The sequence below is a fragment of the Temnothorax nylanderi genome, unplaced genomic scaffold (genome assembly GCF_030848795.1).
Source record: "Temnothorax nylanderi isolate EJ_2023f unplaced genomic scaffold, tnyl_v1.0 TNYL_tig0183_pilon, whole genome shotgun sequence".
Taxonomy (NCBI): Eukaryota; Metazoa; Arthropoda; class Insecta; order Hymenoptera; family Formicidae; genus Temnothorax; species Temnothorax nylanderi.
The window spans coordinates 62129-75906 of NW_027249245.1; the positions used below are offsets into that span (position 1 = coordinate 62129).

The 13778-nt window shown below is 44.7% G+C and overlaps 1 protein-coding gene and 1 long non-coding RNA gene across 6 annotated transcripts in view; both read left to right on the top strand.

The window, feature by feature from the left end:
* Positions 1 to 1331: 1331 nt before the first annotated feature.
* LOC139778435 (uncharacterized) lies at positions 1332 to 2677 on the top strand. Its single transcript, XR_011719563.1, has 3 exons — positions 1332 to 1365; positions 1706 to 1791; positions 2396 to 2677. It is a non-coding gene; the product is annotated as an uncharacterized lncRNA (long non-coding RNA).
* A 2077-nt stretch (positions 2678 to 4754) lies between these two features.
* Obsc (Obscurin) overlaps positions 4755 to 13778 on the top strand; it is a 36487-nt gene continuing 27463 nt past the window's right edge. For 4 of the 5 annotated variants that reach the window (XM_071716357.1, XM_071716360.1, XM_071716361.1 and 1 more), the window contains exons 1-3: positions 4755 to 11179; positions 11808 to 11917; positions 13205 to 13360. In XM_071716357.1, coding sequence (XP_071572458.1) covers positions 6560 to 11179; positions 11808 to 11917; positions 13205 to 13360 — 4886 coding nt within the window. In that variant the 5' untranslated portion in view covers positions 4755 to 6559. The remainder of the gene's footprint in view (positions 11180 to 11807; positions 11918 to 13204; positions 13361 to 13778) is intronic. The other variant, XM_071716358.1, reaches the window with a different exon arrangement.

Below are 13778 nucleotides of genomic sequence, written 5' to 3' on the forward strand. Positions count from 1 at the left end.
AATGAGGAATACGTATTTCGAAAATCAAAAATTGAGATTAAATCAAAGTAACGATCCGACGCGCGTCTTTCCCCAAGAGGATGAATCATCCTCGCGCATCGATCCCGCGATTCAGTGGCTCACTCCCGTAATGCGAAAATCGAATAGCGGAAGTGACCCGATTAACGGCTGAAACAGATGAAAATGCGGCCAACACCGCGACGAGCCGATGGAGTCAGCCAATCGCGACGAACGGCTACGACTGTTCGCGTGTCGGAAATAGATCTCGGATCTCTCAAACCAAAGGTTGATCCACTGAGACGCTTACTTTAATCATTCGCGCTTACGCACGACTTATCGTGACTGGCTCCGGCTATTAATGCTAATGAATTACCGCACTCAATGACTGAATCAAGGACTGTTGCAAACGCCGAGATTCTCCACGCCGCGAGAAAGAGAGAAATCATCATCCCCTTGTCTGTGTGTGTGATCTTTCCTTCTTTTAAATATTTATATCTATCTTTAATCCCCACCTATCATTTTAAGGAGAAATTCTTTGAGACCGTCTATATATTTAAATTTTAAAACATCGTATAGCACTATTAGTCCCTGAGAAACGAGCAATTAAAAGTAGAAAAAATTCGTTATGTGTGCTTTGTTTAAAACTATTATGTTGTTTATTTCTTCACGTATGTATTGTGCAATTTATAGTTGAAATAAATTGAGATACTAACAGAGCTATGCTTTCTCAATGTGTTAGACAGATTTTATCTTGCCTGTAAATTATAGTCAATCTATAGCTTGACTTTTAGTTGGCAACTATCGCAGGTTTTACTATACTCTTCATTTTGAATGTGGAACTGTTGAATGTGTGGAAATGTTTAAACAGATACTAGACAGTGCGATTGATGATAATTTAGAAAATTTCCGTGGATAAATTTGCTATGTTTCCTCGGCTCTTTAATGTGGATAAGTTACCTACTGCTCGAAAGAGAGAACTTCAAGAACTTGCGAGCTTTTTTGAAATTTATCTGGAGTACATTTCGCAAAACAATGCGTTTATGGTTCTAAGATGTCTCAGTATCACTATGATATACATCAGCATTTATAGATATATAAATAAAATAATATTTTTTTAATATGTAAAGGACTTATTGTTATATATGTATATAAATTATTATTTTTAAAATAATTATTGCAATGTACACATATTTGTTATGTTCTATCTATTAATACATTACAATTAATATGCAACAGAATTAATTTAAGTAAAGCTAAAATTGTATCAGCCTTTATTTATATCTGTTTCAGAATAATAATGTAACATTGAACACACAACAATGGCATTTAATTCGCGAATGAGTACTACATCCAAAAGAAAAAAAGGTGTGTATTATTTATTGTGCTTCTGTATGTTACGAAAAGATGCTTTCTTTTTTTCTTTAATTATTATTACGTGCTGAATAAGCAAACTTAAACAAATCAATTTTGTCTGCACTCAGTAATAATTAATTAAATGTAAATATATATTACGCTTTAAAAATATAAGTAAAACTTACTATACTTGAATATTCGACATTGTGAAATATTTCAAATTTGATTTTTCATATCGAAAACTTCGAATTACAACGTTAAAATTTTATGATTTGTTATAAAGATATTTAAATACTGGTACTTTTTTATATATATTGTATTATATATATCGTTTGTTGTATCGTTTCTGGAGAATTTTCGGAGCTATCCCGTACCACTGCCAGCAGAACGACAATTCAACGAGAAGTAACCGAAGGAGTCGTACGTTTAACGGGCAGAGTGAGTATTTTATAATCACGAAGAGAAACGGTTTCCATTTTTCTCAGTTGTACTTTTATACTTTATTATATTTTCTGCATTTAAGATAAAACAGCCATATTCTATTTACAAAAAGGAAAAGAGAAAAATGATCATGGATAAGTGAAGATGAGTGAAGTACAACTGAAAGAAATGAAGAATGCTTAGATTAATTAACGTTAATTAATATAAAACAGCGTAGTTAAAAGAACATCGACTTTTAGTTAGATGACAGAAAATGCTTTACGCGATATGTACCATGCGTTCGACGTTAAATATTTGAAACCGAAACGAATAACATTTATCACAGTGAGTAATGCTACATTTGATGGACTATCTCGTAAAACACGCAAATACTAGAGATCTTTGAATAACTGCCCAAAAGGCAATTAATAATACATGCAACTCAATGTTAGCGCGCTGATACTATCGCTAGTGAAGCTATATCTTCATGCTATAGCTACATACACGGGAATGAAGATATATGTAAAAATTCATGTAATTTTTATTATAATTATTAAACATATTTTATATAGACAGATTTTGGAACGTACTTCGTTAAGTAACAAAGAAATAATATATGAAGGTGTACACTGCTTGGAGCTTTTCGACTACGTGAGTTTCATTCAGCTCGCGTGGTTGACATGTCCTTGACAACGGCAGCATCTTTTTTGACACGTCGCGTCGTCGCGTCGATCCGTCGGAAAAATCTGGAAACCACCGTGAGCGAGAGGAGACCGAAGACGGGGTGCATGACAGAGGTAGATGGAATACCTGATTCGCTGCCAAGAGCCGTAGCCTACACACCGCCATTTCGAGCACTCGCGCGATATGCGCGCGTGTCTTTCGTCTTTTCGCGCGTTGTCCTCTCCTTTTTGCCTATCGCCTTTCTCTCGGCGATCTTTTTAAGAACGTTCTCCTTCGCGCGATGCATACACAAGGGATGCGTTATGTCGGCGCGTTTCACGTTTCTCGGAGTAATGTTTCGTTCTCGCAACGCCGCACCGAAATACCTGCTCAACCCTAATAGGCTTTGGCTTCTATAGTTAATCGTGCAATTTCTTGCTGTTATAATATGCACAATTATTATCATTACGTCATATATGTTTTTACTGCTTGCACGAGGCATTTGTAGAAATCAGGAGCAAAAAATATAGCTTGTTTTAACTTGTTATCCCTTTTTTACATCCTTTTTTCTATATTAACTCTTACAGAAATTTAATACTGTAAGTGATTATTTGGCTGGTGATTAATTACTTATTTTGAGTATTAAAAACATTAAAAACAGTGCTTTTAATACTCAAAATAAGTAATTAATTATTAGCCAAAAAAATAATTACTTACAATATTAAATTTCAGCTGTAAGAGAAACTTTTTATAATACGTACTGTTATTTTTACTACATATTTCACCCTATCGTTTAGATGAGATATTTCTGGAAATGGAGAGTGAGGGATGAACTATTTTTAATGCAAACTGAGGACAAAGTCCGGAAGGGTTTATACAATTTACATTTACACGCGAGGCAATTGCCCGACACTGGGAGGTGGTCGGTTTTTATTTCCCGATCTATTTTTGGCCGCCTTTCGCGTCGTGCAGCTTCAACAACAGCCAGATGCGTTTATCGGTCGTCAGTGAGTTATACGAGCAATCGCGAATTCCGCCCACGAGATGCACGCGTCTGGCGCCTCGTCGTCATTATACAAGGGGATCTTCCGAAATCTTTTGATTTCGAGAGAAAGAACAGATAAGAATACAAAATAACTCACCATCAGTTACGTGGTTAATATGATTTTTAAAATCAATTGTCTGCTTCATCAATTTCTGCAATCAACGTTTAGTTCCCGTAGACAATTTTTAGATATCTTTGAACTCTTATTTTAATATTGTCAACAGAAGTTAATCACAATTGTTATATTTATTTAAAGTTCACGCTGATAAATGACTTTGTTTCTTTTCTCCGGGATTAAATTCAACGTTTCACTGAAGATTGATCCGCTCGTGCATCATGATAGAATAGCGCTCTTTCATAAATCAGTAGATTTTGACCTTGCACCTTGTTAAACGCGGTTCGCTCGGCTTCCTGCCTGAGAAAGCTAACAGTTGTCGTAAATCACCGCGAACGACCGCGGAACAAAACGTTGAAGTAGCTTCGGTCCATTAAGGTCGCGCACGGAAAATTGCTCGCTCGGCCCATAAAAATATGCAAGCGCATTCTGCATGGATCCTCGCGCGATTTTTCCTTCGTCTGCCAGCAAACTGGCACCGAATGAACGTTTAAGTTTAAGCGCCGTCGCTCATTCTCATCGTTTTTCATTGTAAAGCTTTATCGCACCCATCCCGCTCGGCATTGCCAACAAAGCGTCCGCGCACTTGTTTACGAGGGGCTTAACCATCCAGAGCAAACCGTCTCTTGCTTTTTTAAAATGAAAACGTTAAAGATGTGTATAAAATAAAATTCCACTTCGGTGCGCCATTATTATTCAGAAAAAATCATACAATTAAATTCAATTACTAAATTTACAACGAAGACAGAGGAAGTTCTAAATTATATTATAAAAGTATAAAAAAGAAATATTCTTCGAGCAATCAGTGGCACAGTATAATTATAATTATAACCATGCAGATTATTAATTTTAATCGTAATTCTGATGACATCTGTTCCGTTAAAAATGCCAATGCAGATTCGGAACGATTATTACCGAATCTGCGGGAAAGCTCGTGGCTCTCGCGACGCGAAAAACTTTCACGTGTGAACTGTCCCGAGCGTCGAAAACCCGGGTATGGGCCATGCGCGACTTTACGGAGATCCGGGTCCGTGTACTCCGTTCTAAAGATGTATTGGAGAAGTGTAAGAAGGGTAGGCTATTTCTGGTCGTGGGAGCCGAGAGTGAGACTCGCCGTGCAAACGGCTCTTAGCCACTTCGTACTCAGAGAGTAGTCTCGCTTTCGCCGCGTATCGCCGATATACCTTTCGGGAGGACGGCATCTCGCGAAAAGCCGAACGATGTGACCGGTGTAGTGTGTGTGATAATATTTTGCTCGGTGATTAGCGCGAACGGGATTAGCTACGGAACCGATAAAGATTATATGGGAATAATGGAGAACGCGATACACTGGATTGCACTGGAACGAGAATCGAATGACATCGAATAGCGTATAATAGACGGGAATAAATGAATAAAACTGATTTTCGCGTAGGAAGAAACGATATATGAGAAGAAAAATAATTTTTTATTTTTAACGACGAAACAAGATAGATCAAAGTTACTTGGAAAATCAGTGTTTATAGAAAGAAATTTATGTGTATGTGTGGAAAGAACTTTTGCTTCGCGAGAGGGGTTGAAAAAATTTCTGTGCAAATACTGAAAACAAGTGATTATTAATTTTTTTTACAAAAATTTACACATTTTCTATTACTTTTAAAGAACTATTATTAAATCGCGCCTGCATAAATATGCATATGCGGAACTAATGAGTGGACTAATTGAGAAATCAAGACTGCAGTTCGTAATATGTAAAGACAAAACATATTTCTTTCAAAGCTATAAATATGAAAAGCAAACCGTGAGAAATCCTCTATAATATAATGTCAGTTCACAGGTGACGCGTGTGCTAGGTATTAAGCAATCGAAAGTTAAAATGTCAAATGGTTAAAAGCCCGTTCTGAGAAGAGAGAGCATAAATAATATAGAGCAGATGTAAGCTCAGGTAGCGAGACAAATTTCTTTTCAAATATGTAAATGATTAATTAATTAAAGACTCTCGATACTAAAATTAACGAGTAATAAAAAAAAACCCCTCTCTAGGCTTTGAGAGTCAAACGCGATTAATTGTGAATGAGTTAACTGCGTAACATTTAATTAATAATTTAATACAAATTATAAGTCGTACGTTTCAACTCTACTTTGAGCCGATTTATCTGTCTTCAGCGACATGGTGATAGATAATAAATAATCTCAAGTTAATTTTTTTTTATAAAACGATAAAACTGTAATCAACTTTCCATATTAATTACAAAAATTTATAACGAGAAGTATCGACGATACGCCGTGGTCAAAATTAAATATCTTATTCAACAAAAGAGGAGATAATCGTGTGCAAGAAGTTATACAATCACGAAATCGAGACACATATTGATGAATCGACAAAAGAGGTCGAAACGGAATTCAACGGACGATATCGCGGCGGGGGCGAGACGGCGCGGCGATGCGTACGAATGATTGAAGGCATGATTTTTATCATGTGAATAGCTGATGTCCATTTGTCCGTGTCGCCGGCAAACGGTTTCGTTGACGGCATAAATAACGCGATTGGACATTAATTTCTGAAAAAGGAAACGGTATAAATGGACCTTTGTTCTGAGCTTTGTTAAGACACGAGCTTTCATAGCGCGCTCCTAAGACCAATGATTTGCACGATTTGTGAGCTTGTCGCGAGTCTAAATAAATCTGAACCACCCGAAATCTTAGAAGCTTGACATATTGATTACATACGATCAACCGTCGCTCTAATCGCTGTTAAAATCGCAGAGAACATCACTAACAATCTCAAGTCATCGTGGAAGAGCACGATTGAAAAGAATAATCTCACAGAATCATGATGCATTCAATACAATCAAGACTAAACCATCGTCTATCTCCAGAATTTATTTAGAAATCCATGTGATAACATTTGCAATCGTAAGAAATCACCAAAGTGTCACTAATGACCTCACCAAGCGTCGAATAAATTATCTCGGTAGAAGACAATGTCCTTCTGCAGGATCACGGGTAAAAGTCGGGGTCTTCCCAGGCCGAACTACTTTCCGCTTCTACCGCCCATAAGTCCAGCGGATGCGAAGCGATTCTGCCGTATCACCGGCAAGTCCTACGGCCTACCGACCCATCATTACATTCCGGTGCTGCTGGGCGCGCACGCCCAGGACAAATCGAAATGCAAGATCACGACGAACGCGTCGGGCCTCGGCCCGCACCACTACACCGCCGGTCTGATCGTCGGCGAGAAGAAGCGGCACGTGGTGCTCAAGGATTATCGTTACGTCTTCCCGATCCTGGAGGGCGAGGGCGAACAGCAACGTGCTCTGCGAGAGCTTCTGAACGCGAAGCAAACGCCGATCGAGGAAGCGGAGAAGTTCGTGTACACGGTGGAGGAGCGAAGATGCAGCCTCGTGTTCCCGGCGAAATTGGAAGCCGCTGTCAGGGACGGAGACGTCAAGGACGTGATGCTGTCGAGGGATTGCGACACCGTTTTGCTAAGGCTGAAGCAGGGCAAGAACGTATCCGTGGATTTTAAGAATCTGGTGGATTTCGAGAATCTTTACGACGGCATGGGACCGCGAGAGGAGGTGCTGAAGGAACGGGAAAAGCTGGAGGCCGAGGCTAGGAAACGAAAGAGGAAGAAGCAGACCGCGCTGAATTACGCGAAGAAGTTCTTTGAGGAGAAGGAGAGGGCAGCCGACGAGGAAGAGCTGCAACGTACCAAACAGCTTAAGCTAAGAAGCATCAAAGAAGAGGTCAAGGAGGAAACGGCGGAAGACTGGAGGCACGTGAATGCGGAACAAGCAAGACTCAAATCATTCGACATCGCGAACATGTCGAACATTCTCAAGGACGCAGCGAAGCCAATTTCCAACGTATTAGACTGGAATTCGTTGCAGGACAACGCGAAGAAGCCAGCCGGCGTACCGGTGATCGAAAAAATACCGATACCCGTAATGGCCGAGCCACAAATCATAGGCCAAGAACCGATTTTATACGCCAGTCCCATATCCGAATCCGTGGGTGGTTTCGAAGCGATCGCGATCTCCAAGCCGCTGACACCTTTAATCACGAAGCCGGACATTACGCTGCAGAGCGCCATTCGAAGTATCCCGCGGAACGAGCTCGAAGGGAGCGCGAACGTGACGGAGAAACTCCTACAGGCTGGAGAACAGGCGTTAGAATGTCTGCCTAAGATGGAGGAAATACCCGAGTTAGTGCGAAACTTGCCCGCCGGGAAAAAAACCACGATGCACAACGTTAAGGGTCTCAAGCTGGATATCAAATCAGCGGAGAGATTTGTCGCTGGCCAAATGGTGGACACACCTTCCGGCGCTGTTTTCGTGCCCGGCCAAACCTTGCAGACGCCTCAAGGTCCCACCTTCGTTCCCGGATTAACTTTTAATACGCCTGACGGTCCTCTCTTGGTTCCCGGACAGATCGTCACTGTGAACGAGCCAGACGGGGCGAGGAGGCCGGTGTTTGTCGCCGGGCAGACCCTAACGACGGAGCGAGGCGAGCGTTTCGTGCAAGGCCAGACGCTCCATACGAGCGAGGGGAGCAAGTTTGTCGAGGGTCAGACCGTTTTGACGGAAGAGGGCCCAAAATTCGTAGCTGGTCAAGTTGTAGCGAACGGTACTTTCGTCCCAGGTCAGACTGTAATCACCCCGGACGGGGTACGTTTCATGGCAGGCCAGACAGTCACGGATTATCGCGGTGAGCCGATTTTCGTGCCGGGTCAGAATACGCAGATCAACGGCAAGCACGAATTTGTGCCAGGCCAGTGCGTCGAATCGCCGAGCGGCGAGTCCAAATTCGTTCCTGGACAGACACTGCTAACGGCCGAAGGCCCGCAGTTCGTTCCGGGCCAATACGTGACCACGAAGTCGGGCGAGATGCATTTTGTCCCTGGCGTTGCCAAGGAAACGGAAGATACCTCGACATTCGTGCCGGGAATGACCCTGGACACTCCGAAGGGTCAAAAGTTCGTGGAGGGCCAGGTGCTGAAGACTCCGGAAGGTATAGTATTCCGTCCGGGACGAACCGTCATCACCGAAAAGGGCTTTGATTTCATCGCAGCGAGCAAGTTCAACGAGGTGATCTTCCAAGATGCCGGTCCCGTCGGTATACCTGTGGATCCAAAGACCGCGAGTGCGATATCAACTCTTCAGCAACGTGAGGTCTTCGGTCACATGGTGCAGACGGAGAAGGGTATCGAGTTCTTCCCGGAGAACGCGAAAAAACTGCCGGAGGGTCGAAAAATCGTGCCCGGTCAGCTGGTCACCGGCGACAAGGACGGGCCGCGTTTCGTACCGGGTGTCATGACCGAGGACGGCTTCCTGCCGGGGCAAATAGTCACGACGGAGAAAGGGGAGGAATTCGTGCCGGGCCAGGTGATCGACACCAGCAGCGGGCCGAAATTCGTGCCTGGCCAAATAGTGGAGACCCGGACCGGGCCCAAGTTCGTGCCCGGTCAAACGGTAGACACGCCGGACGGACCGCGTTTCGTGCCGGGTCAGATCGTCGACACCAAGGTAGGACCGACGTTCATCCCCGGTCAGGTGATCTACACCGAGGAAGAAGGATCCAGATTCGTGCCGGGACAAGTGGTGGACACGCCGGACGGACCTAGATTTGTACCGGGTCGCGTGGTGGAAGCTGGCGAAATGGGCGTGACCTTCGTACCGGGCCAAATCGTGCAGACGGAAGAGGGGCCTTGTTTCGTCGCCTCCGATCTCATTGATACACCCGAGGGCGAGCTGGAATTCTCCGTACAGGGCTTCGAGGTTACCCCCGAGGAGCTGCGACTGCTACGGCCGCAGCATATGCACTACAATCCGCGCTTTCGCCATCGTGGCGAGACGAGCATAGATGCTAAGATGCTGCGCGAGCTGTCCGAGGCGGGATTGTCCGTGGGGCGAAAGGTCGCGACGAATCTGCCGACGGTGGACGTGGACGTGGATCCGAAGGCAGTGGCCTTAGAGCAGGCCCTCGCCATGGCGACGACAAAGTTGGGCCTGCAAGGTGGTACAGCGATAAAGTTGGCGCAAGTTATGTCGACAATTGCGCAATTAGCGAGAAACATTGTTCTGCAGCAGCAGCAACAACAGCAACAGAATTCAAATACTGCAAATGCGATAACGTTGACGAACGGCAATCGATCACCCGTTAATGAAACTGAAGACAGAATAAACAATGACAATAACGTCGTGTCACTTCGAGGTATAATAAGGACGGCAATCGCAGCAGCTGCCCTGACGATATCGGACGATCAACGAGTAATATTGGACAACAACAATTCTCAAGACTTCATCTATTCCTCCATCAGTGAATCATTCAACATGCTGTTACGTCAGACTGATCGAGATGTCGATCAGTCGGTGGACGAAATCCTAAAAATTCTCTTAATCCCGCAGAATCGTAGTTCCTTTTGCCAAAGCGTATTGTCGGAATTGTTAGATACCAAAAACAGCAAAGTGAACATACTCAAGTCGACTGTGAGTCCGGACCAGCCGTTGCGGAGGGACGCCGTGCTCGACAAGCTATCGATGGTTCTCGAGGAAGAGCACGGCGCGGACTTGATCGGACCGGCCTTTCGAGCCGTCTCGAAGAACGATCCCGAGCTAGTGTCACTCGTCCTGGAGAACGTGTCGCGGCACGTGGCGGACGTCGCGACCGAGAAGGAGGCTGCGGAGACGGTCTACAAGGCGATCGTCCAAGCGGTCCGAGAATCGAGCGAGATTCGCGTGAAGGAGCTGCTGAACGCCAAGGGGCCGGACGTTCGCGAGATGCTGCTTCAGGCAGTGGGTCTAGCACGAGCCTTGGGGATGTCCGACACGGCGAACAGCTTGTTGTCGGTGATAAGCGACGAGAAGTCCACACGGGCGCTGGCGAACGATCGGGTGACCATGGACGTGCTGAGGAGGCTCGCGATCATGAGAAAACTCGCGGAAGAGCGGCCACCCTTCATGAATGCCCTCGGACAGCTGTGCAGCGATCCCGAACTGGCTAGGGTCGATCCGCGATTACGAACCCTCGTGAGAGAGAGCGCCGCGCTGATGATAGTACCCGAAGAGACCCCGTTGCTGTCCTCAGCCGACGTTCCAACCGCGTTGCTGTGCGCCGACAACAGCCTGGCGATGGAAGAGTTCCTCCTGAGAAGGAGCCACAAGCGGTCGGCCATCTTCATGATTTTGAAGCAGGGTTTGCAGGCGGTCGTGCCTAGAGAGGCCTCCAGATCGGTGTTGACCGGTGAAGTTGCCTATACCGTCCTCGACGAGGACGGTATACATCACTTCGAACCGTTGCACGTGTTCTCGGCGCTCAGGCTGAATCGTCCGGCCGCCCATCGATTCTCCATGTACTGTTGCCCGGTAGCAAAGGAGGTGGACATCGACGGCGAGGTAATGTCCACCACCTTCACCGGCACGACGTCGGTCGCGAGCAGTCTGGATGGCTCTGCCAACGGCAGTTCCAACAAGCAAGAAAGCAATGGTACAGCAACTCTATCGAGATCCGAACAATCAGCCGCGTTTTATTCAGTTAGCAGGGAGAACACGCCTAGTCTGAAGAGGTTGAACGGCGCTCGGCAATGGGGCAGCTTTGAGCGGGTAAAGTATTAGGAGGATAAAGACTGAGAATGAACATTTGTTAATATTTATGGGTTTTCCATTGAAGCTGATAGTATTTCATTTTACATAAACTTGATTAATTATACTTAGCCACACGAAAAAAAGAATGTTAAATCAAAACTTATATACCCGTATATACGCAACAAACTTCTTACTATATATATAATGTTCTTATAAGAATTTCAATTTTTTATTTCAACTTTTTTTTCGGTTGAACTATACATAAAACTTCGTTTAACTAAATAATTTCATTCTAGCAAGTTTTCTTCATTTAACACAATATATAATCTTATTTCAAGATTATAGATTGCGTACATACGAGTATATAAGTCTTGATTTAATCATTTTTTTTTTCTGTACAAGGAAGCGATTCGGTTAGATCCAATTTCGAGATTCCCATCTCTTGCTAACTAATTCTCTCTGCGCTGGTTCCAAAATCTGGTCTCTATATTCCTCTATTAAAACAATAATTTTAACACAATTCAACTACGTTTTACAATTCACGAAATAAACGCATCATCTCTATCTTTATTTCAAGGTGCACTTGAAAAAGAAAGTCAGATACAGTTTTTCGCTTCTATTTGTGCCGTCGTATTTTCGTTTCCAGGGATCCTCGGAGAATTATGTCGTCGTGAAGGACTACGTAGCGGACAACGACGGATTCACCGTGAACGTCGGCGACATCGTCGAGGCTGTCGAGCACGACGGTGCGGCAAAGTAAGCAATTTTTAGTTCAAGGATATACAATTCAAAAAAGAGGGGAAAAAGGAAGGTATAGCTCCTCTTGATTGTCATCGCGCCGCTTTATACGTATCCGCGAGAGCGTACACGTGGGTGGCAACCGTTTCGTGGTGGATAAAATCCACCGCGCGATCTAAAGATAGCCCGCGCGACTCATCGCGTTCACACGCGTCGTCTTCACGCGCAGCGAGCGTCGACATGTCCCCGCGATAACGATTGTCCAAGGCTGTTTATCATCGATTTATACCCCGAGATCTCGGCGCGTACACGCGGAAGCGATAGGATGAGAGATCGGATCGGAGTCGAGGCGCATTTATGGCCAGCAGGTGCATCTCGCACTATTAACGCTGACGCTGGTCTCTCCTCGCGAGAGAGCGGGCGCGGATAAATGTCGGATCTTAAAGGCGGCTGCTGTTTGTACGCGCAACTGTGCGGCCGCAATTATATACTTTCGCGTCCACTGTCGAATGTCCCGCGGCTTTTCTGCACGGTCGTCGTGAAGGAAACCCGTGGGGCACCTCGGTCAAGCTAATCCGGATGTCGAACCGGGTATGGGTGGACGAGGATCATTGCCCCGCGAGTGTGAGATACGCTTTTGAGCTTCTGTTTGCACACCCGCCTGCGGCGTTCTATTTTTACGCCGCACGGTGGTTTTATTGGCGTTCGGCATGTCCCGTTCGAGCCGACTTATTGCGCGAAATTTGTGAATACTTTTGACAGATGGAAAATTCGCGCGGAATTTACGGTCGCATAAAGATGCTTGCGGCGGCGATCTCGGGTTATGCAAGAAAACTGGCTCGCTTGTACAACGCATGAGTAATCCTCGAATGGCCGAGGATTACTAAAAGTCTCATGGAACTGCTCCTAAATATAGGACTTTTGGAATAAAGTAATATAACGGCGGAAGAACACCGTGCCGCGTGAACGCCTTGCTGTTACACGCTGTAAAATTAGCACAGCACATGGCTTTCAGCTACATCCGCAAAATTAACAAGGTGGAACGGCATGTTGCCGAAATATAATCCGCAAATGGCACCCCTCATTCCACCGCAATGCTTGCGAAACATCCGCTTTAATCGCTTTGCACGCTTAAAGACTCACGCGGTTGACTTCGATAACAAATAGACAGTTGGTTCTATAACAAAGACATAAAGATATGTACAACAAACATATAACATCGAGAGAGACAAGTCTCTTTTTTTATGAAGTCTTCGTCGCATAAACGAACGAGAACCATGCAGCAGGTGTTTCGCGTTGTTTTAGGAAAGCGAGGATGGACCCCGACTTGGAGGTCGAAGTCGGCGATATCCTGGACAACTCAGCTGCCAAGCACAAGCTTTCAATTCGGCCGCGTCGAAATCACGCAGATCCACGTGCTCGAAGCAGCCCGAGCGTCGACTCGGACCCGAGCCTTCAAAGGTAAGAGGCCAAGGTACCGAAACAACCGAGACCGAGACGTTTCATTTGTGTTTCTGCCTTGGGAATCGCGTCTGATAACGAGACGGCTAGAATTTCAACGTTCCGCATCCGCTAATTTTGTCGCCGAAAGCGTGTAGCTTCTACGATGCACGATATTTCATCCTGTTCTCGTAACAAAGCCCGACCGACTGAAAATAGAATAATGAAGGCTGCGACATTAAATTTGGACTCATCAAGAACACGTCACCGTCGACTTCCTGTCGTAAGATAACGATTGTCGTCATCCGTTAAAACGCCCCGTCAACCTAATCTCTTCGATCTTGCATGACGCTATGATTTTTAAACAATGATCTTAATTCGAGAAATATCCCAGACAGCACCATGTCCAAAATCGTGACATAAGACGTCTTTTAGCTAT